General features: G+C 39.2%; 1 protein-coding gene across 3 annotated transcripts in view; it reads left to right on the forward strand.

The window, feature by feature from the left end:
• Positions 1–3584: 3584 nt before the first annotated feature.
• The window catches only part of ECT2 (epithelial cell transforming 2), a 28260-nt gene continuing 10300 nt past the window's right edge, over positions 3585–21544 (forward strand). Inside the window, exons 1-20 of one of the 3 annotated variants that reach the window (XM_080604245.1) lie at positions 3585–3738; positions 5648–5805; positions 6733–6812; positions 6914–7006; positions 7884–8066; positions 8584–8673; positions 9689–9796; positions 10452–10525; positions 10655–10785; positions 11698–11813; positions 11990–12052; positions 12422–12644; positions 14036–14172; positions 14906–15025; positions 16417–16485; positions 17372–17482; positions 18452–18548; positions 19001–19082; positions 20102–20180; positions 20370–20489. In XM_080604245.1, coding sequence (XP_080460371.1) covers positions 5676–5805; positions 6733–6812; positions 6914–7006; positions 7884–8066; positions 8584–8673; positions 9689–9796; positions 10452–10525; positions 10655–10785; positions 11698–11813; positions 11990–12052; positions 12422–12644; positions 14036–14172; positions 14906–15025; positions 16417–16485; positions 17372–17482; positions 18452–18548; positions 19001–19082; positions 20102–20180; positions 20370–20489 — 2106 coding nt within the window. In that variant the 5' untranslated portion in view covers positions 3585–3738; positions 5648–5675. Of the gene's footprint in view, positions 3739–5647; positions 5806–6732; positions 6813–6897; positions 7007–7883; positions 8067–8583; positions 8674–9688; positions 9797–10451; positions 10526–10654; positions 10786–11697; positions 11814–11989; positions 12053–12421; positions 12645–14035; positions 14173–14905; positions 15026–16416; positions 16486–17371; positions 17483–18451; positions 18549–19000; positions 19083–20101; positions 20181–20369; positions 20490–21544 lie in introns of those variants that run through there. The other 2 variants (XM_080604246.1, XM_080604247.1) reach the window with 2 other exon arrangements.

The raw sequence follows: 21544 nt of genomic DNA on the forward strand, positions 1-21544 counted from the left end.
GCCGGGGCCGCCCCCCTGCCGCCACCGCAGGGGCGTTCGGCTGAAGGGACCGTGCTGCTGGCCGTGTAGTGAGTCACCACGGAGCTCCGGAAGGCAGATTTTTAACGTAGCTTTTGTTCCGTATTTTTGTTTTGGACTGGGATTTTCTTTCCCTAGGTCAATTGCAAGCTTTGGTTTAACGCACAGAACCATTGGTACTTACCTCACGCTTGTACCCAGCACAAGGACAGTTTCCAATCTGGGCTTTGTCACCCCCATAAGCGCTTTCCCCTCAGATAAAAACCCTCTCTTTGCAACACGCAGGAAACAAATACCACAGAACTCGGGCCAGACACAAACTAAATGACTTCTCAATACTTCCTCACAGAGCCATCTCCAGTAAATTAAAATATTTATTTAAATAACTAAAATCACATGTGTTACGGATCTGGTAAAAAGAATGAACATTAATTTTAACAGTAACACTGCTGTCAAAATTAATTTGTAATACTAAAAAGCCACATAGAAATTTAAATTACTGGAAATTCAGAAATGTAGAGTCCTGGAAAGGACAAGCTGCCTTTAAAATTTGGCATTTGGAGAGGTAATAAAAGGAAAATATCTTCCAAAGAAGTAAAAGGCCAGCTTCTAAGCCAGCTATCCCAGAACAAAAGTAGAACCTCCCAGATACTAAAGGCAGGAGAAGACAGTTTCTGGACTTTGTGAGAAAATAAGAGTCTCGAGCATCTTTAACCTTTTCCCCTAACAGCAGATCGAGTTCCCATAATTTTCAGAGCCAGCTTTAAGAAGGCTGTGGATGTGAAAGGGCTGTTAGGAAAGCAAGCTTTGTCAACAAAGCAGCATAAGGTGAGATTCCTGAGGTCTCAAGCTGTGAGCCATTCTTGTCTGTATTATTTTGGGCTCATGCTTTCCCTTTATCTTCTGTCCTCCTCCCCTGCCTCCCTTGCCTTGCACACTCCCATTCCCTTGCTTTCCAAAGCATCTGCCCCCAAACTCCACATCCAGGATCCTTGAGTGGAATAATTTGTACCTGTCTTTTTCAACAGATACCACTGTTCGCAAACCCCGGCCTAGTCCCACTCCTCTCACCTACTTATCTCTTACAAAAAGAGATAAAAAGGCTGGCTGGATTTTTTTCTCTGGTTTCTCACGCTCCCACTGACCCCCACATACACCTTGTGCTTGATCTCCCTCCTGTCCCACGTTCTGAAAGCTACTGCTCTTGCTAAATGGAATAAAGAGCTCTCGAGGAATTCATTCCTTCCAGGAGTTCATCTCAGCTGGTTGAAAAAAATGAACGCTTTACTTCTTTAAAAACAACAACATCAAATCAGATAAAGTTAAACCCCAAAACAAACACTTGCAACTTATCTATGGGACAGGCAGGTTTTTACATAAATTCACACCCCGAAGCCAAGAAACTCGGAGGCCATTGCTACACAGACAACTGGCAGAGACAACACAGGGCACCGACGTTCCCTTCGGGCCTCTTGGGGTTACATCAGATTTTCCTATGTAGCCTCATTGTTTTTTCTACATGGTATTAGATCCCATGAAGATTATGCGATAGGACTCACTGAATGATTGAGTCTCCTGGAATTTTCTCCCTGTGGGTGTTAGTGCAAGACGAAACTATTAACTAAGTGTTATACTCAGGGTTATTGGTGCTTAGATAACTGGAAGGGACAGCAAGTTTCAACTGCATGCTAAATTGTACGCAACAGAAATAAAAGGTGTTTGTATTTCAGAGCCTTTTATAAGAAAAACACTTAGATTTTTAAATGGAAGATATATAAAGAATAGTAATTATTTTCTGTCATCAGGTCTGATCTAAATTTTGGTGAGAAAAAATGTTCTTTATAAAAGCAATTAACAACTTTTCTTAAGTAATTGCTACCTAAAATTCTTCCATGTTCTCTCAGTCCCAGGAAAAAGGAAGGACAGTTTAAGATGTTTATTCAGAATACCCCAGTTGCTTTGTAAGATTTTAATTCTAGTTTTATAAACCTATTCAAAAAATGGGTCAGCCACTCTGTGCATTGTATACCGCTATTTATCTGTGAAAGTTTATACTTCATTTTTATTATATTTAAAAGTTTGACAAAGAAGTGACATATCTACCACCCATTAATCCTAAACCTTGATAAATATGCTTTTCCTGTCTTTGCAGGTGCATTTTATATAGCTCCTTTGAGTTTCTAGAGGTCAAGTGGCAATGAATGTACAATTCTCCAGAACCTATACCACAAAAATGATGAGTCCAATACAGCAGAACTTGTTCCAAACAGGAGAAACCTGGCCCATGGCTCAGGAAGTGAAGGGAACCTGAAGACCTGGCTGAGAAGTACTTTGCAAGGATGCAGCAAAAGGAGAGAATGGGAAAAAGCCAGTGAGGATTGGCCTGGAACTGTTGAATGGTGATGAGCCTTCAAGGTCACAGAAGGACCTCAGGTTATGTTTTATTCTGTCTGTAAGTCACTGATGCCATTGCTCTATATGAAGTGCAGTTATTGTATGACTAATATTTGGCTGACTGAGGTGTCAAAATTGAAACGACCGCCTTGACTTCCAGCCTGCTATTCAGATACATTTTCCTCAAGAAAATAATCCTAATTTATATGTACCTCACCACATGTACCTTTCTTCACATAAACAACACCTGCTACCGTCTTTATCTGCGTTTTCCTTTTCTACTTTCTTTCAAATCATAAAAAGTCAATAGACTCTTACTGACACTAATGGTTGCTGGATCACTCACGAAAATACCTGAACTAATAAAAATCTGTAATATAAAAAATAGAATAAGATCAAAGAACTCAATTTGGCATATAAGAATTTAGCATATAATAGGAAAACGTGCAAAATTACTTTTTATATTTCTCATTCTTTTTACGTTGAGTCTGAGGCACTATGTTAACTCAGGTTTCAGAGATGCCGGGCACATACAAATGATTGCCTTTCCAGATCAGAAAGCTTTAGTAGGAGAGAAAATTAGAGAAAAAAAGGAGGGCAAAGCACTTGGTGTCATAATTTTTAGCTGGTGCCACCGAGTCAGCTGGCTGGTTTTCACCTCAGCCACTCACTTTCACCTCAGCTCTCGTCCCCCTCGTTTGCCAGAAACTGATTATAACGAAACGCAGCAGGATGTTTGCACACCGGCACCTTCAGTAACGCAGATGCGACTCAATTATTAACATTTTATTGATGGACAATTATTTATTAACAACATTAACACTTTAATGATGGACAGTTATTTATCGCCCCTCCAAGGTCGCCCAGAGGTGGCGAGGCGGACAATGGGACGAAGCAGGGCAGGGAGAACGGCAGACCAACTACCCCCTCAACCCTCAGGCGCCACCCGCCCTCCTCTGCCAGTCTCAGGGCGGCCCCGGCCGTTGGTAGCGTTCGAACAGCGGCAGCGGCCAATCAGCGCAGCCTGACCCCCGCCCGCTCAGCAACCTGCTCTCGGATACGGCCGCGAGGCCCATTCCTCTCCCACCGCCAATAGGAGACGGCCTGGCGGAGAGCGGCGGGCGGATCAGCCAATCCGAGAGGGCGTGCCCCGAACCCCTTTCCTCAAGGAGACGGTAGGGGGAGGGCGGGACATCTGGGAGCGAAGCCGAATGAGGAGGCGGCTTACAGGCGGCCGCGGGGATGGGCAGCCAATGGGCGGCGCGCTTAGTGCGGCGGCTCGCTTTTTGAATCTGCGGCGGCGGCCGCTGCTGGCCTGGCCTGGCGGTGAGGGGCGGCCGGAGGGCCCGGGGCGGCCGGGGGGGAGCCGGCCTCAGGCACGGCCCGGGGGGGGCCGCGGCCTCTGGGGGCTGCTGGGGACGGACACGGGCACTTGGAAGCGTTGCGTAGCTGCCCCCGGCTCTAAGGGAGGCGTTCTGCGGAGCTTTGGGTTTTGCGGAGCTGCTGGGGGGTCTCGGGGGGCGCTCCTGGGCCTGCGGGAAGCTGGCGGTGGTGGGGTGCGGCCTGCTGATCCCTGTCGGATCTCTGAGGGGGAGATCCTCAGTCCGTGGGCTCTGCCTGGGCTGGGCGCTGTCAGTGTGTCAGCATCAATAATCCTGGCGGCTGGGGTTGTTGTGGTACTGGTTAACCTCTGGTTAGCGTAATTGTGGCGTTGGTTAACCTATGAATGCTATGACAGGATTTAAAAATAAATCTGAAGCAAAATTCCACAAATAAATAAACTGGGGAAGCCATAATGAAGGTTGATGCCTAGCCCCAAGTATGGGCTTCATAATAAACGACAGAGTTCTCTGAAAGTGCATGCTCATAGACATGTTACTAGGTGTAATATCAGCCGTATGACAGGAATCATATCAGTGACTTTCTCTGATAGTTTTCCTATTTTATAATCTGTAGGATTTTAAAGTAACTTTTTTCTCTTACTAGACACTTGTTTGGGGTCTAACTTTGCAAATAACTGAAAAGATATATTTTTTTCCTATTTTGCTGTCATGCCAAAACATACTTAATTTTTTGTCTTCTGGCTTTATTTTTCTCCATAACTGGATGGGCGCTGCACAACTTGCAAAACAGTATGTGCTGCTCTCCTTGAGTGTTACTACCTCACAACATTTCAGATAGTGCTTTAAAGTGTTATTCTGGTAGCTGCTGTTTTAAATGGGCATCTACAGTCATGAGGAGAACTTCTTCAGTTAAAGTGATACAGGGGGTTTATTGACTACAGCAGTTCAGATACAGCGGTCATTGTAGGTAGCTTTTGATATCATGGTGTAAATATTTAACGTGACTGATGAATCACAGGAAACGCATGCTTCATGCGCAGAAGAAAATGCCCTGCATCTTGGGCAGGTGGCTTAGAACATATTTGCTGGTACAAGGTTCAGGTAGTTAGCTACCTGTGCCAAATATGAAAGGATTAAGGATTCTGCCCTTCCAGTATGCAACAAACTTTCTTGATAAGCAAGGAGGGCACAGATGCTTTCTGTGAGAAGAAGAAAGCCTCTTCATTTACGGGTGGATACTTCTGTATTATAGTTGATGTGGGGCAATAGACAAGGTCATATGGATAGATCTCTATATGCTTGTTAGCTTTGTAGAGACTTTAATTCATTTTGAGAAACCTGATTTTCATTTGTGTAACTGCCAGTTCCATTCCCTGGGTGCTCATTTTCATGTAACCAAAGTAATTTTAGCCTGAAAATTCAGCCTTCTGGCCTGTTTACCCAAAAGCATCAAATTTTATTAAGATGCTTTGTGTACCCGTATTCTTTTGCTAATGTTTTACATTAATAATGCTAATCCTGGTCTTAACTCTAGCTCATGATAATTCATTACTGAAGCACATGAGTGCATTTAGTTTGTCAGTATTTTGTAATGACCTTTTTTTTTAAATGAACTCTAAACTTAGTGCTTTCCTGCTGCTCAGAATTTAAGTATCCTCTCTGCAGCTTTCTGTGCAAAGGAATGATGCCTGTGGTAAGCAGTCTGCTCAAAAACTTTCCTGCAATAGTTTTGTTGTCAGTCTTTACACTAGTTGTGTGACTCTTTCAGAACTGTTCCATCAATTTGAGTGGGATTTTAATGAGTCTGAAGTTATTTCTGACAGCCTTAGTCATAGGACTCTTATTATTGAGCCTTTGCAACTGTAACTTAAACTGGTGCATCTGTCTTGTAGCTGTTGAAGAAAGAAACGGGACATAATCATGGCTGACAACAGTATGCTGATGTCTGAAACCGGGAGGAGCCTCTTGGCTGATTCTTCTGTTCTTGATTCAAAAATTATAGAAACCTCCAAAGAGAATGTATTTCCTGGATCTGTTTTGGATGCTGAAGGTGATGTGAAAAGTTTATTTTAAGAAGAAGGTTTGGAAAACTGAAAATGCTTTGCTGAACCACAGAATTGTGTATAGCGTAGCCAAACGGGTGTTGGTTTGGTATCTTTCCACCGGCAAAGGAACTGTCTGAATTTTAAACTCATCTTGATATCAAAATTTTGGGTTACAGCCATGAAATCTAATGAGTCTTCTGACTAATATATAGAAAGCAATCAGTCCCATTTGATGCCTCTTCTGTGGAATAGATCACTAAGTGGTATTTTGATAAGTGTTTGGAAACTACAGTTGCTCTGTTCTGTAGGATTACAGGTAACTCTTAAAAAGATGAATGGTCTTGAGCTTGAAATGAATTTGATTTAATAACTAATCTTAAGATTAAAGAAAGGCAACAAAAAGTATTTGTTTGCCTGCAATGGCAGTAGCCAAAATCCAGTAGCAGTTTTTTGGATCCCATGACTGTTGGATGCAGCACTTGCCCCTTCTTACTTGTATTTTGAAAACTTATTAATACTTGGAGAAGAACAGGATATCTAATTTAATTTCTTATGTTCTCTTGTGAAACTGAGCCATTATTAGGACACAGAAGCTATCAAAGATACCAACTGAATATTTTTCGGCAAGTCTTGGTATCCAATTCTGTTGCAAGTATTAAGCCAATAACTTTGTTTTGACTGTCAGGTAAGCGGCCATGAATTGCAGGATCTTGTTTTACCATATACTAGAAAACTTAGGCTGCATGGTCAGTGGGGTATGCCTTACTGAAAGGGCAGGCTTCTTGAAGCAACGCTTGTTTTCAGGGTTGTCCCTGGTAAATGAGGTGTCTTGAGACAGATACCGTCTGCCTGTTCTAGACATTGCTTGATTTAGAACTAACATGGATTTTTCTTTTGAAATATGGTTATTGTCTTGTCTTCTCTATAAACAGAAGAAATGCCTCAAATAGAAACAAGAGTGGTTTTGGTTCAGGAAGCAGGGAAACATGAGGAGCTTCTGAAAGCCTTGGAGGTATGTGTGTCTAAGGTAACAGAGTCGCTGGAATGAGGCGGTATGGTGTTAGACTTCTGAAAACTGATTTGGTTCTGTACTGAAGTTCTCCTCTTCCACAGACCATTAAGATAATGGAAGTGCCAGTTATAAAGATAAAGGAAACTAGCCCTGGTAAATCAGAAGAAAAACTAATTAAAAGTATTATTCATATGGTATGTCATGCAATTAAGCACCTGTGATTGCATGTAGCATGTTGCACTTCACTGGGACTGAAACATGCAGATGCTTTTTACATTAACTGGGGTAGTGGTCACAAGATATGCTAATTCTGATGATGGTGTCACTTAAATCTCTTCAGTTTCTCAATTTTCTTGACCTTCTTTCAAACAATTCCTCAAATAAGGAAGTAATATCTGCAGCTCTTAATTAGCTGTGTTCTCTAACAAGGGAATAGAAATACCAGTGGAGATATCACCTGCATGCTTATTCAGTCAACACATAAGTTTTGCTATGAACTGACTTTAACTGGTTAGGTGACCTCTTTCAATTGAAAGCTGCATTTAAACATAAGTGTAAGAATGGGTTTCCTTTTTCATGATGTGAAAAACCTAGAAAATATAACTTGGAACTAGTGACTGAAATTGGGACAGACCAGATTTTTAAGCATTTAGAAATATAAAGCAATGAACTCAGTTGACTTCTGTTCTTCAGATGATGTGCAGCATGAGGCTTGCTGTTGCAAGCTGGGTGCTACTTTTTAATAGCATCTGGGAGTACCTTAAGGTGTCCTAACAGAGTCTGAAGGGAGAAATTTCATTTCCCTTATGTGCTTAGTTTTTTATCATCTGTACTTGTTTGCTGATACTATGTTGTCAGTGTGAACTGATGTGTAAACTACGTAAATAATTTGAATTCTTATTCTTCAGAAGCAGGAATTAAAAAATTTTTTAGGTGCAGTTCATAGCTATTCTTATGCCATATCTCACCCAGCTTTCTCCAATCCGTCTGAGAATATGTATGTTGATCATTCTCCTAATGGTCAAAAAAGGTTGAATTTTGAATAATGCTTCTCTTCCCCCTCCTCCCCAGGAAATTAAAGTGCCCTACATAAAGACGGATACGATAGAAGAGCTTGGAGATTCTGACTCCCCAGAATTTGAGACAGTCTTTGTCGTAACAGACTTTCAAGATTCCATCTTTAACAGTCTCTGCAAGGCAGATTGTCGTGTCATTGGCCCGCCAGTGGTACTGCATTGTGCACGAAAAGGAGAGGTATGTGTAGCTGAGTAGTTCTCTCACGCAGTGAATTCCGCATAGTGCATTCAAAACAAAATCTCCTTTGCTTTGTCAACCACAAATAAGGTCAGCAAGGTAAGTTTGAGGAAAAGCAAGTTTCTAGTACTGTGTTAGAACAGTAACAGTAACTGTGCGTGATGGGAAAGCCACAGGTAGCGGGTAAGATCACAACTACTGCAGTAGTTGAGGGAGTTTGTGCCATTAGGAAAGGCAGCATACAAATGATGCGCTAACAGACACTTTATATATCCAAAACCCCTCAAGCAGAGGGGGGTGGATTGGGAAGGAGAATGCATGCAGAGCATTGCCTTTGGGACTTAGTTACTTTATCAGAACGCAGGTGGGTCTGAAGCTGAGGCATAACTGAAAACACAGGCTTGGACTGTTGTCTAATATATTTTAATAGTAGGAATAATACTATATTAAATATTTAATAGAAGTAGTATTTTAAACATTATTATTTTGACTAATAAGCCAACTACCTTTTTTTCAGCCTTTACCTTTCTCATGTCGTCCGCTGTACTGTGCAAGTATGTTGAACTTGGTACTCTGCTTTACGGGATTCAGAAAGAAGGATGAATTAGTAAGACTCTCCTTTTTTCACTTCCCCCCTTGGATGGGTAAAGCAATGTTAAGCATATTTTTCAAAATCTTCTTCTCTTCTGTCACTCGTAAGACTTAACTGTGTGTAGACCTTGTATCACAGAAGTGACTTGCTTTGTTTGTTCTTCTGTTTTATTGCATGTACCAAGGCAGTGATGTTTAAGGATGGTAAGAAAACTGTTTCTTTGCCCAGGAGAAACAAAACTGTTGCCCAAAGAAACAAAACTGATTTTGTCCACTTTTTTATTTGAGTGGCATTAAACTACAATTCAGTAGTGCTTAAACATTCGTAGATTTAGGCTTTTCAATAAGATCACATTTGCCCAATAAGGTCTTTTTTTAATACAGGAAGTAGTGTGATCAAGTAAAGTTTTGAAGATTTATTCAGGGCACTTGCTTCTATCATGCTATACTTTAGTTTTGACTTTAGTTTTGACGTATCCAAGTGTTAAGTATCTTATAGCCTAGCACTTTGCTTTTCTGTTTTGGTGATGCAATTGGCACCCAATTTTCCTATTGGATGTCTGGGAATCAGTAAGATGGCACCACATCTTCATTAAGACAAAATAAAAATATATGAAGCCTTTGCCCAGTGTTATATTTGATAGTCAATTTGGATAGTCAGTTGGATTCAAATTGGACATCTTGCAGTCTCCTATGTAAACTCTGACAAATGTCCCTTCAGGCCGAATTGCCAAATCAGCGAGGATAATGCACGTCAAATTTATTCTGTGTGACATGGTGAAGGCAATGTGTATGATGTTGATCATGGGAGTACCAGTATCTTGGGCAGCCTTTCTCAAGGTGTATAAAATATTTGTTTAAAAAAAGGGGAGGGGGGGGCGGGCAGGCTAGTAGTTCTTCTGTTGTATCAGCTGTTTAATGCAACCTCTTATCACTTGCTTTGTAAACTGTTCTTGAACTATTCTTGTACCTCTCTTGCTCCACACTGTATTTCAAAATATACACTTTAAACTTTTGTCTTGCTTTTGCAGGTTAAGCTAGTGACCTTAGTTCATCATATGGGTGGAATTATTCGAAGGGACTTCAGCTCAAAAGTTACGCATTTGGTGGCTAACTCAACGCATGGGGACAAATTCAGAGTATGTAAGCTTCAATTTGTACTTCATGGAAACTTTCAGAATTTACATCTTGTAAACTGAGTCCTTGAATTACTTTTCAGCTTGTAAGTTACTGGCTTTTTTCCTCTACCATCAGCAATGACTTGTCATTGCAAGTTCATCTCCATCTGGTGTTGAGCTTTGACTTTTGTTTCTCTTTTAGAGATGTAAATAATTTTAATTTCCTAAATCCAAAAATCCACCCTTTTTTTTGCCAGCTCACAGGGGAAAAAGTTGAAAAACTTTGTAGTCTCTCTCAAGTAGTCATGGAAGTTACCTTTGGAATAGTCACTTCCTCTTTGATAAAAGCAGGCTGGGATTTTCATCTTTGTACAATTTATAGGAAGCAGAAAAAGACTGCATATTCCACTGGAACTGGAATTTGTTTTTATGTAACAAAATAGTGCACTTCTGAGTAAATGTCAAAATAGCTATTGGTCCTACCTCATAGACATTGAAGAGTTAATACACTTTAACTTTTAGGTTCTGCAACAAGAGATGTTTCTTGAAGGAATATGTTTGCTTTTTGGCAATGCGTATCTTGAGAAGTAAAAGCTATGTTAAAATTTTTCTTGGCATGAAAAAGACTTAAACGGAAAATTTGCTTGTTACAATTTATGTTCTTCCTATTTTGTAGATTGCTGTAAGCCTTGGTACTCCTATCATGAAAGCTGAGTGGATTTATAAGGCTTGGGAGAAAAGGAATGAAATGTAGGTGTTTACTTTCCTCCAATCCTGAATTTACATCCTGTTCATTTGTAGTGTTTTGAGCTTATATTTAAATAGTGACATAGCACTGATTTAGTAACTTTTTAAAAATTTCTTTTCTTCTCTCTCCAGTGATTTCTGTGCAGTTGATGATGACTTCAGAAATCAGTTCAAGGTTCCTCCTTTCCAGGATTGCATGTTAAGTTTCCTTGGATTCTCTGATGAAGAGAGAGCTAACATGGAAGAAATGACAGAAATGCAAGGTTATTGTTTATCAGTGCTGACCTGTGAAAAGAATGGGGATTATAGCTGATAAATATTTTATTGGTACTAATGTCATTGAAGTTGAAATGCTGGGCCATGAGTCCCATGAATCCTAAAGCATTATTGAAGAATCTTCAACTTGGAAAGCTGGAAATTCATTTTTTAGATGTCATAAGTTCTCATAGCTGTTGAAGACTTGTTGAAACTTCCTAGGCTGATTGAAATTAGGCAGTTTAAAAGGAAATAATTACAGGATGCTTGAAGGTGTCATGGAAAGCTTGCAACTTTGATATGAGGCATTGCTGGTAAAACTCTTGATTGGAGGTGTTTTATCTGTTAGTGTGTTTATCTGTTAGTGTAGTATGGTATTAAGAACTGCATAGACAGTCATGATATAACAGATAACTTACTGTCTCCAGTCTTGCAATGCTAGAGCATGCGTGCTAGAGAAATGGGAATGGAGCAAGCTTGTAACAGCAAGTCATCCTCAAAACAGATGGAAGCTGGCTAATTTTGCCTGTTTTCTCACTCCCTGGCCTTTTTACCTAAAGCTATTTATAAAATTGTGATATGTGCAGGTTCTAGCTTGTGGATGTAGAAAGTATTCCTGCCGCCTTCTTTGAAGAAACGAGACAAATTTTTCAGAAGATTATTATATTTATTGCTAGACATGCTTTAATGTCCTCTGAACTGTAGGTTCTCTTGACTCTTTCAATGTGTACTTTGCTACTGTATGCTGTATCTTATTTCTTAAAAGCTGTCCACTGGTTATATATGGGGTGTTATGTAAGTTCCTCTCTCCTTGTCTCTTCTGTCATAAAAGCTAAGTGTTATAAAACTATCTAGTGAACTAATTTTTAACAATATTCTTCTGTCTTGCTGTTTTACTTCTTTCTATTTTTTTTACCTAGGCGGACATTATTTACCAGTTGGCGATGAAAGGTGTACGCACTTAGTGGTTGAAGAAAGTACAGTAAAAGATCTTCCATTTGAACCTTTAAAAAACCTTTATGTTGTAAAGCAAGAGGTTAGTACTTAAAAGTCCTTGGAAGAATATTTTGTTTATACTACCCCATATGTGAGTTACATTTTTTCAAATTAAGTCCCATGTTTGCATTTGGTGTGCAAATCGTGTTAATACTATATATATTATTTTGAATACTTTTAATTTTGTGATTTTTAATGTGTTTCTTTTTCCTTTAGTGGTTCTGGGGAAGTATTCAAATGGATGCCAGAGCTGGCGAGTCCATGTATTTATTTGAAAAGGTATGTTGAACTCCTTGATGTAAGACACAGCTCGTATTTCAGGGTAAAATTAGCATGTGCAATAGTATGTGTGGGGCCAGAGATTAATTTTTTAAACTACTATTTAAATTCCAGGCAATCCATTATAAATTTAATATCTAGAACACTAATTTGGAAAAGCCTTTTCTTGTTTCCTGAAGGTTGAACTTTTTAGTCCAAACAGACAAAAAAATCCTAGTGTGATTTCCTATTTTTAAGAATAAAAATAGGGCTTTGTCTGCTTTCTCTAAGAAAAGTTGTTTTGTGTGTTTGTCTCTGACTTAACCTTTGCACTGAGTTGATCTGGAAACAGCAAGTTAAAACGTTTAACTGAACTTTCTCTTATTACAGTCAGAGAGTCCTGGCCTCAAAAAGTCTGTGTCACAGCTTTCTTTGAATACTCCGAACAGCAACCGTAAAAGGCGTCGTTTGAAAGAGACTCTTGCACAACTGACTAGAGAAACAGACATGTCACCTTTCCCTCCTCGCAAACGCCCATCAGCTGAACATTCGCTTTCTATTGGGTCCTTGTTGGATATCTCTAACACTCCAGAGTCAAGCACTACCAATGGAGGTAGAGTGGAAATCTGCACTCAGTCACACTGCAGTGTTTAAGAGCTCTCTGCATACGAGGGATAACGACAGTGATGGGGAAGTCTTACAGGTTTTGCTACAGGTTTCCTGAGTAATTCCAGGTTTTCTCTTTGGAGTGCGTAAGATGCAGAATTGAAGAGTTCAGACACAGAGGCTGTGCTGCCTCTTGTCATCACAGTAAGCATATTCAACAGCGTATACAGAGGGGAGGTATCTGGAGTTACGCTGCTCTTTTAAAGCAAAAGCTTGCATACAATTCTTAGACTGTACAAGTACTGTATATATAATACTTGTATACAAGGGGTAATGGTTTTAAAATAAGAGTAGATTTAGATTAGGTATTAAGAAGAAATTCTTCAACATGAGGCTGTCCAGAGAAGTTGTGGTTGTCCTGCCCTGGAGGTGTTCAAGGTCAGGGCAGATGGGGCTTTGGGCAACCTGGTCTAGTGGGAGGTGTCCTAGCCAATGGTGGGGAATGGAGTTAGATGATTTTTAAGGTCTTTTCCAACCCAAACCAATCTGTGATTTTTAAGTCACAAAGTAGTCTCAGAGGCACAGCCTATGAGTGATAATTCAGAAGGAATACAGGAAAGATTCAGCTGATTCTAAAATTAGCTTTCTTAGATCTTGCTATAACTCTTGTAACACCTGGTATGGAAGCTTCTATGTAGCATCAGCAAACAGTTTCAGGAAGTGCTACTCTGAAAACAACAGATCAGGTACTTAACTTTGTAGTAACTGTGACTGTAATTTGAATAAGGATAACACCTCAGTACAAGTGTGTACAGGTCTCTGCTGTCCAGTACGTGTGCAAGGTCTTAAAATTAATGGACTGTTCTAGGTCCACCTCAGCTTTAGCTTTAAGAAAAATGACACGCTTTTCTTCCCCGTTACTCCTGCACCAGCCATCTGCCTATGATCAATATTGTAAATTTTACATGTAGAGACTTATCTCAATAAATGATTTTGGGTTTTGTATCTAATGTAAGATGAGGCAGCTGAAAGATTTGCTTACATGGCAAAGTGAACTTAAAAAAAAAAAATAATGTGCCTCATATACATATAAACAATGTTCAGCACCTAAACCCTTTTTTCTACTAAACATAAGAGTTAAGTTGCTGACCTTCCCTTTAATGGTTTACTAGCAGCCTAATAGTTCAGGACTAATTTTGAGAAAGGATGTGTTATTGTTATTCTATAATAAGGTGGTAATAGTCATTTTCTAGAAGGAGCTCTGATAACTAATGAAGAATAGCCTTTTCTAAAAAAAAAAAGCCTGTTGAATTCCAAAGGTTTTTGTCTTGGAGGGTGAATTTTTCAGGAGCTTTGAATTGTAATACAACTATTTTCTTTTGGAAATTGTTTCAACAGAAACACCAAAATCCTGTGCAAGGCCTTCGAAAAACTCAACTCCTCTTCCACTAAAGCAGTCTGCAAGATGGCAAGTTGCAAAGGAATTATATCAGACAGAAAGTAACTACGTTGATATTCTTACAACAATTATTCAGGTAAGCTGGTATTAAAGCAAGTACAGTTCAATTGTAGTACAAAACCTAGTATTTAGATAATTGTTTTCAACCTGTGATCTTCATCTTCTTAATGACTTGGGGCATGAAAGGTTGGTGAAAGATGTATACATTCTCATGTCATTTTACTGGCACATAAAATTATTAATCATAAAGGCTGGAAATTATAACTTCAACTCTGGGTTCTGCAGTGGGTTTGCAGTTGATACGAAAACCCAAAGCTTTGAGAAAATAGGATCTTCATGACTTTGATTTTTAAGATATTTGTGCATAGAGATGGAAGAACAAAAAACTCCACAAACTTATTTTTCCAAGAAGAGCAGTCTATCAAACAACTTCCTAGAAGCGAAGCTCTTCCTCTAAGTTTTTCACTTTGTTGCAGCTTATTATCTACCTAAAGAACAAGCCAAGGTGTGTGCGAGTAGAAAAGTAGATAAAAGGGGATTATGGTCTAGTAATGTTACTGAACTTGTGTTAACATCTCAAAACCACTCTTCCATAACACGCTCTTGCCAAGTAGGAGCAGAATGTCTCAAGATTGTGGCTGCAGAAAAGTATGATCTAAAAGGCAAACACCATTTCTACACATTTCTATATTCAACATATATATTCAATATATTTCAATATTCAATATTCATATTCATATTTCAATATTCAACATATTTCTAACACAACGCGTGGAGGGTGAATGCTTTTTTCCTTGTCCAATCATCAGTTATTTCAAGTTCCATTGGAAAAGGAAGGACAACTTGGAGGACCAATACTTGCACAAGAAGAGATTAAGACTATATTTGGCAGCATTCCAGATATTCTTGACGTACACACAAAAATCAAGGTAAGCTGTAACTTTGCCCCACAGGGGAAACGATGATGCGGACTTCAAATATTTTCTTCTTGTGTTACATCATGTGTGCTGGATGGATACAGATTCATCCTGCTGTATTAAATTTACTGTTCAACCTATGGAGTTAAGTGTAAATCCAGAACTTACTTTAAGTTTTAACTTATGAATAAGCACCTGAAGTCTAAGTGTTGTACATATAACTAATACTGTCATTCATGAGCTGGCTTGTTCTTTTCCCATTTTAATCTTTCTTCAAGTAAGAGGCTTCTGTAACTGATACAAAATTGGTCAAAAGGGCCACTGGTGCCAAATCATAGTTTAGCTCTCACAAGTGCTTACAACAAACATGTTTCTATTAACATGGTAAGCAAGGACTCTTGGAAGAATAGCTAAAGCTATCAAATTTGTTTTCTTGATGCTTTGTTTGCTGTATTTTGGTTTGGGTTGCAAGCTCTCTGCAGGTAGAAACCATCTATGAGTCTCACAGCAGATTGCAATGCAACTCTTCATTAAATGCAGTCATAAAATTTCCTACAAATAATAGTTTCTATTTGTCTGTTTTTCACAGGCTTTTAAAATAGATAAATGTTCAGAATATCTTTTAGTTGTTGGGATCCCATCTAGTTAATCACTGACAGATGCTGATGTGGACCTACAGTGATTAGGAGAGGAAAGTAGAGCATGCATGTCCAGGTGGCAGCTAGCATTCACCTGTTGCACAAAGTCACTTATGTGTAGTGTGGCTCTGTTTCTTTCATTTTTTGGTGTAATAAAGATGAGAGAAGTGGCAGAAACATGCTAAGAATACTAATGGTGAAACCTTTCAACTTAAAGGGAATCCTCGACTTCAGCTGTGCCCTCCTATCCACATCATTAGCTGACAGTAAATAAGCTTGATCCTTATCAAGTCAATATAGGCTTAACAGCTTGCTCTCACTTTTCTTGACCCGTGGTGCACTGAGTGAGGGGAAATGTACGTGTATTCTATTTGAATCCTATCTTCTGTTATGGACTTAGAGTCCTGTATTAATTTATCACTTAGTGACAGTTGGTTTAAATGTCCTCTGTGTGCACTTTAATAATCATTTGGGATATGCTCAGTAGGGTGGTGGATGCAGATTTGTTTTGTTGCAGAGTTGGCTAGTGCTGACACACTGCTAGATTCTGAGTGTGTGGGTTCAAAACTATATTTGATAAGTCAGATGTATTTTGCTATCATTTCTTAATAGAATTAAGAGGGTTAATGTGGAGTTGTACAGCTCTTAGGATTGCCTGTTTTATTGTCTGTTTCTTTGACTGTTTGACACAACACTGGTTCCATCTACAGCTTTATGCAGCTCACATTGTTATTTTTTTCCTCCCAATCCTTGCATGTAATGTAGGAAGACCTGGAAGATCTTATGATAAATTGGACTGAAAACAAAAGTATTGGTGATATCTTTCTTAAATACGTAAGTTTTTTCTTTTATGCATTAGAACTATGAGCTATTATTTTACCTTATGAATAATTCATTTGTAGGAGCTAGCAAGTGCACAAGCAAAGCACTACTGAGTGAGGAAGAATGCTAACTTGTATCATTGTATTTTCTGTATCAACTTCTTAGTTGAGTTGGCCTTGACATGGGTTACTTATGCATCATCTAACTCAACTAATAAATCTAAGTGTATGCATGAGGGAGTAAAACTGTAGTAGGTGTGGCCTGAAAACTTTTTAGTGAAGAACTAGAAAAACAGCTTTTTGCAGGAACTTCCTGCATTCGCTCTTGAAGAGTTGAAATGTGTGAATAAGGACTCCATGTTTTCACAAGTACATAATGTGCAGAACAGGAAGACTAGGTCTGGGACTGCAGTGCATTTTAACATAATAAGTCTGCTACATATCTTGTGCTTCTGCTGACTTGATCATGCTGAGGCAAATAGTATTTGGCATTCAAACATTTTCTGTCTGAGGTATTGCTTCTTGTGGTTTAATGTCTTTTTTAAAAGATGATTGCATGCACCGGAGAAAACACCAGTCTGAAATTTCCGAAACTTTCACCAAAAGTATCTTGCTAGATGAGAATCTGCCTTCTACTTGAGAGCTGTTCAGCAGGTTCTAAGACTGTCACATATGTGCTTGTTTCTGAGATTGGTCTATTTCATCAGCAGCATTGAATCTTGAACATCTGGCATGCGAAAGTGTTTATTCATGTTCATATAACAAGTTGAGTTTGAAACACTTTTTTATTATTTATTAAAATTTGCCTTTGAGCAGCTTCCTATGGCTCGGGGCATACAGACATATGTACAATGCTACATAATATGTAAAGCAGAGCTATAACTTTTTTTATTTTTCAGTCAAAAGACTTGTTGAAAACATACCCTCCATTTGTGAATTTCTTTGAAATGAGCAAGGAGACTATTACTAGATGTGAAAAGCAGAAGCCAAGGTTTCATGCCTTCTTGAAGGTAAGTGTCTGCAGAAATAAGTCTCTGAGCAGAACTTGGAGGCCATCACCAAGTATATTATTTAATGCACTCAGTGAAAGAATGTGAGATTGTGGAAGCTTGGAGGAATGTTGAACATCTCTTGGTGAGACAGGAATAGGGAGGATTTGAACTTCAATCCCTTAAGCTCCTCATAAGACTCTTACGAAAGAGATCCAAGTTCCTCTTTTGTTACAGCTTCCAAGCTAGTTTGATTATATGCATCCATTGCTGAAAGAGTGCATTCTGATTGTAGCCTCACAAATACATGCCTTCTCATTCCCTTTATTGGTCCCCCTCCCTGTGCTTAAGACTTGTATTTCTGAAATAGCTTTTAACTCCCTTTTGGCAGCTGTGAAGTTCCAGGGCAGTAAGATATCTCAATGTTCTTGTGACTAGCGAATGAGAACATAACTGTGGAGATCTAAGGGAGAGACTACATTCAGAGAAAGAATTGTCTGAAGAGTCTTTGCACTCTGGACATTCCAGATAAACACTCCTAGTTAACCACTAGGGCAGCGTAGCTTTAACTCCTCCTCTTCTGTATCCAACAACCATCTCAAAAAAGGAGTAATCAAACTAACAGATTTCAGTTCTTGTTTCCTGAGGTGCCAGGAGTTATATCTACATACTGATATTTAAAAGATGGAGAAAAGGCATAAGAACACAACCCGATGTCCTCTGTCTCACCACAACTTAGTCTTAGCATCCCAAACAAGGACTTAAAGGCTGACGATATGGACAGTTTTTGAAACTAATCATTCTGAGCATGTAAATCAAGTGATAAACATAGTGTAGGTTGTCTGAATGTCTTAACATGTCTTTTAACGCTTATCTGCGATAAATGATTCTGGAAAACTTCTACTACAATGCTAGTTTTAAGGAAGACAACTTTTCTCCTGTTTAATTGGAAAAATAAGAATCATTTTCCTTTCTCCCCTTCTCTGCCAGATAAACCAAGCTAAACCAGAATGTGGCCGCCAAAGCCTAGCCGAACTCCTTATCCGTCCTGTTCAAAGGTTGCCTAGTGTTGCTCTACTATTAAATGGTAACTAGTGTTGTTGGTTTTCCTTACTAGTTTGTCCATGAAGTCATTAAAACAATGACAGTGGCTGCTTTTGGCATGATTAGGAGTGGCTTCTCACATGAAACATACCCATTTCAGAGAGTTGATCATGCTTACCGGCAGTCAGCAAGACAGCCCTTTTAAAATTGGCTAATAACAGTAGTAACGTGAGCATAACATCCAGTTAAACTACCATTTGGAAGCTGCAACCAGAAGTGCTTTGTGTCACGTGTGTAAGCTGACCATCGGTGTGTGACTACATTTGAAGACTCTTAGGTGACTTTTAGTGGGCTGTAGTGGTAGTTCATGGGGATGAAATAGGTATGAAATTGTTTTACCTCCCAAGCAAACTGGGAAACCAAGAGTTAGGAAGACAGATTCTTAAGATGATTAGGTTTCTAAGGATATAAAAATCGTAATATTTTTAATTGTAGATCTGAAGAAGCATACAGCAGAAGAGAACCCAGACAAAATCACTCTAGAAAGAGCTATTGAATCACTAAAGGAAGTGATGACGTAAGTGTTACTTGTTCTATGAAGCTGTTAGATGTTTAGTTCTATTTGTTTCTTCAAAATTGCTGTAACTGAGAGTGTTGTTACCGTATGCTATGTAAGCATACATAATCCTATGTATTCTTCAGAGGGTGGTGACTGCCATGATTGCCAAAGGATTCCCCACCTGATGAATGGGTGGAGGGGAAACAAAATATTAAAGGCTTCAGAAATGTGTGATTTTCCAGATTGGTCTCCATTCTGCTGCTGCTTTCTTTCTGTACCAGAGCCCTTGAAGGAGTCTGTGGCATTGTTACAGTGTTCCTACCTGAGGGGCTGCTGACTCCCTGCCCCTGCATGAAGCTGAATGTTTTGAGTTCTCTGTTCTGTTCCAATTTTTATTTCTGTCCCCTCCAGAGTGGAAGAGATGCTTTTATCTTTCAATCTTACATATATGCATGTTTCTACTGAAAGGACATGTTATTGGTGGGAGATTAGTTTGTCTTGTGGTCCCATATTAGCTATTCTTGGCACCATTTCACAAGTTAATTAGCTTAAAGCTGAAGCTGTTCAGATTATAAGGCTCAGCTCTTTTGAAATGTAGCATATGTCTCCAGCAATGAAGCCTCCTGTATTAGTTGTGCAAAAGTTTCTTTTTTTAACAAGTTTGTAATCTGTAACTCTTGCATTTGCTTCCTGGCAAAGTGCATGCTTGACCTGGGGGGTGAGAGAACCGTAAAATGTGCTATGAGGAAACTGAATTGGATTGGGGTCTAGCTCCAAATCTCTTGGGTGAGGAGGGAAATTATGTATTATGTAATGGTATGCCTGCTAGTGATGACATGACAAGAATATTCTAGTTCTGAAGTTTCCTATACTTAGCATATGGTGCTTAATAAGCGAATGTACTTGCTTTTTGTTTTTTTCTAATGCTGCTGTGCAAACTCTGAATGTTCAGCCTCATTATTTTTGTGAGACTTAAATGCAGTGCAATCACTTGTAGTTGCTTGATACTGAAGATAAATATAATGTGCTTCCCTCAGACATATTAATGAAGACAAGAGAAAAACAGAAGCACAAAGGCAGTTCTTTGATGTTGTCTACGAAGTTGACGGATGTCCAGTAAGTAACTTCTCTGAAGCTGCAGACCTGTAAAAATGACTGCTTGCTTGTATTGCTCCATCTGCAAAAGTATGTGTAGTTAGAATGCAATGGTGCTGTTTTAAATAGATTTCCCTGTTAAGTTGTAAGCAAGTAGTAATCCAGCCCTCGAATTAAATGCTTAATGAGCTTTTTGCTTCTATCACATAGGCCAATCTCCTGTCTTCTCACCGAAGCTTAGTTCAGCGTTTGGAAACTGTTGCTCTCGGTGATGACCTCTGTGACAGGGGAGAACAGGTCACGCTCTTCCTGTTCAATGATTGCTTGGAGGTAAGATTACTGTGTGAATACTTCTCATGAATTGAGTTATAGAGTGCTTGATGCAAGATGTAAATATAAACAAGAAAAAAATTAAGCTTTGAAGCAGAATTAAGGATGCTCAACACATCCCATGTTACCTTTCTAGGAGCTGTTGTATAAGCAACACAAGTAACTGGACAGTTTTGGATGGTCTTGCAGTCAGATCAAAAAGCTGATACTGAGGAGCTATGGAAGGCATTCTTGCCTTGGCAAGGGAATTAACGCTGTTTTATGGAAATAAGACCAATATCTCTAACACATTATAAAAATTGGCATCATAAATGACTGATGATTGTCTTGTCAGTCACTAAACTTTTTTTGTTAATATGCGCAGGAATCTCAGATGATGATTAGAGTAGCGTTTCTGCATTGTATGCCAATGTCTGCTCTCCTCTGAGCAATGAACTATATTTTTTCCTGTTTAAAGCAGAACATCTAATTCTCAACATATTAAATTGCTTATCTGCATAACATTTTGAGTGGTACTAATAGATGAAAAAGCACTGGAGTCCCTGGCTCAGCAGGCTGTTGTTGAAGTTTAATTGTACTTAATGTGAGTAAATAGCGGACCTCTGAGATAGGGATGTATGTGCTTTGGCTACCAAAGAAAATAAAAGCCCATATATCAAGTGTCTAGAGTAACAGTGTGTTAGGAAGGTCCGGAAAGAAAAGTAATCTGACTGTTTTGGAGACTTCTGTGGAGAAACTGAGGTTGTAAGTGACAGTCTTTGAACTCCCTGTTACTGTCTGTGGCAGGAAAGAACATTGGGTGGGCGCTCTTCTTAGTCTTCATAGAAGACCAGACCTAAAATAATCCAAAAGCAGTGGTTTAAGCATCACTGGGAGACAAAAGCTTGTACTTGTAACTAGTGATGAGCTCTTCCTGGGAGTAAAGTTCAGAAAGAGTGGTGAAGCTGAGTTAAGGAAGGAAAGGAAAATTAAAACAATTCCATTAAAACCTCTTGACTTCTATAAAGCAGAAGCTACTGACAATACCCTACATAAAAAACACCTAAGATACCTAT

Source organism: Anser brachyrhynchus, assembly GCF_964034855.1.
Source record: "Anser brachyrhynchus genome assembly, chromosome: 9".
Taxonomy (NCBI): domain Eukaryota; kingdom Metazoa; phylum Chordata; class Aves; order Anseriformes; family Anatidae; genus Anser; species Anser brachyrhynchus.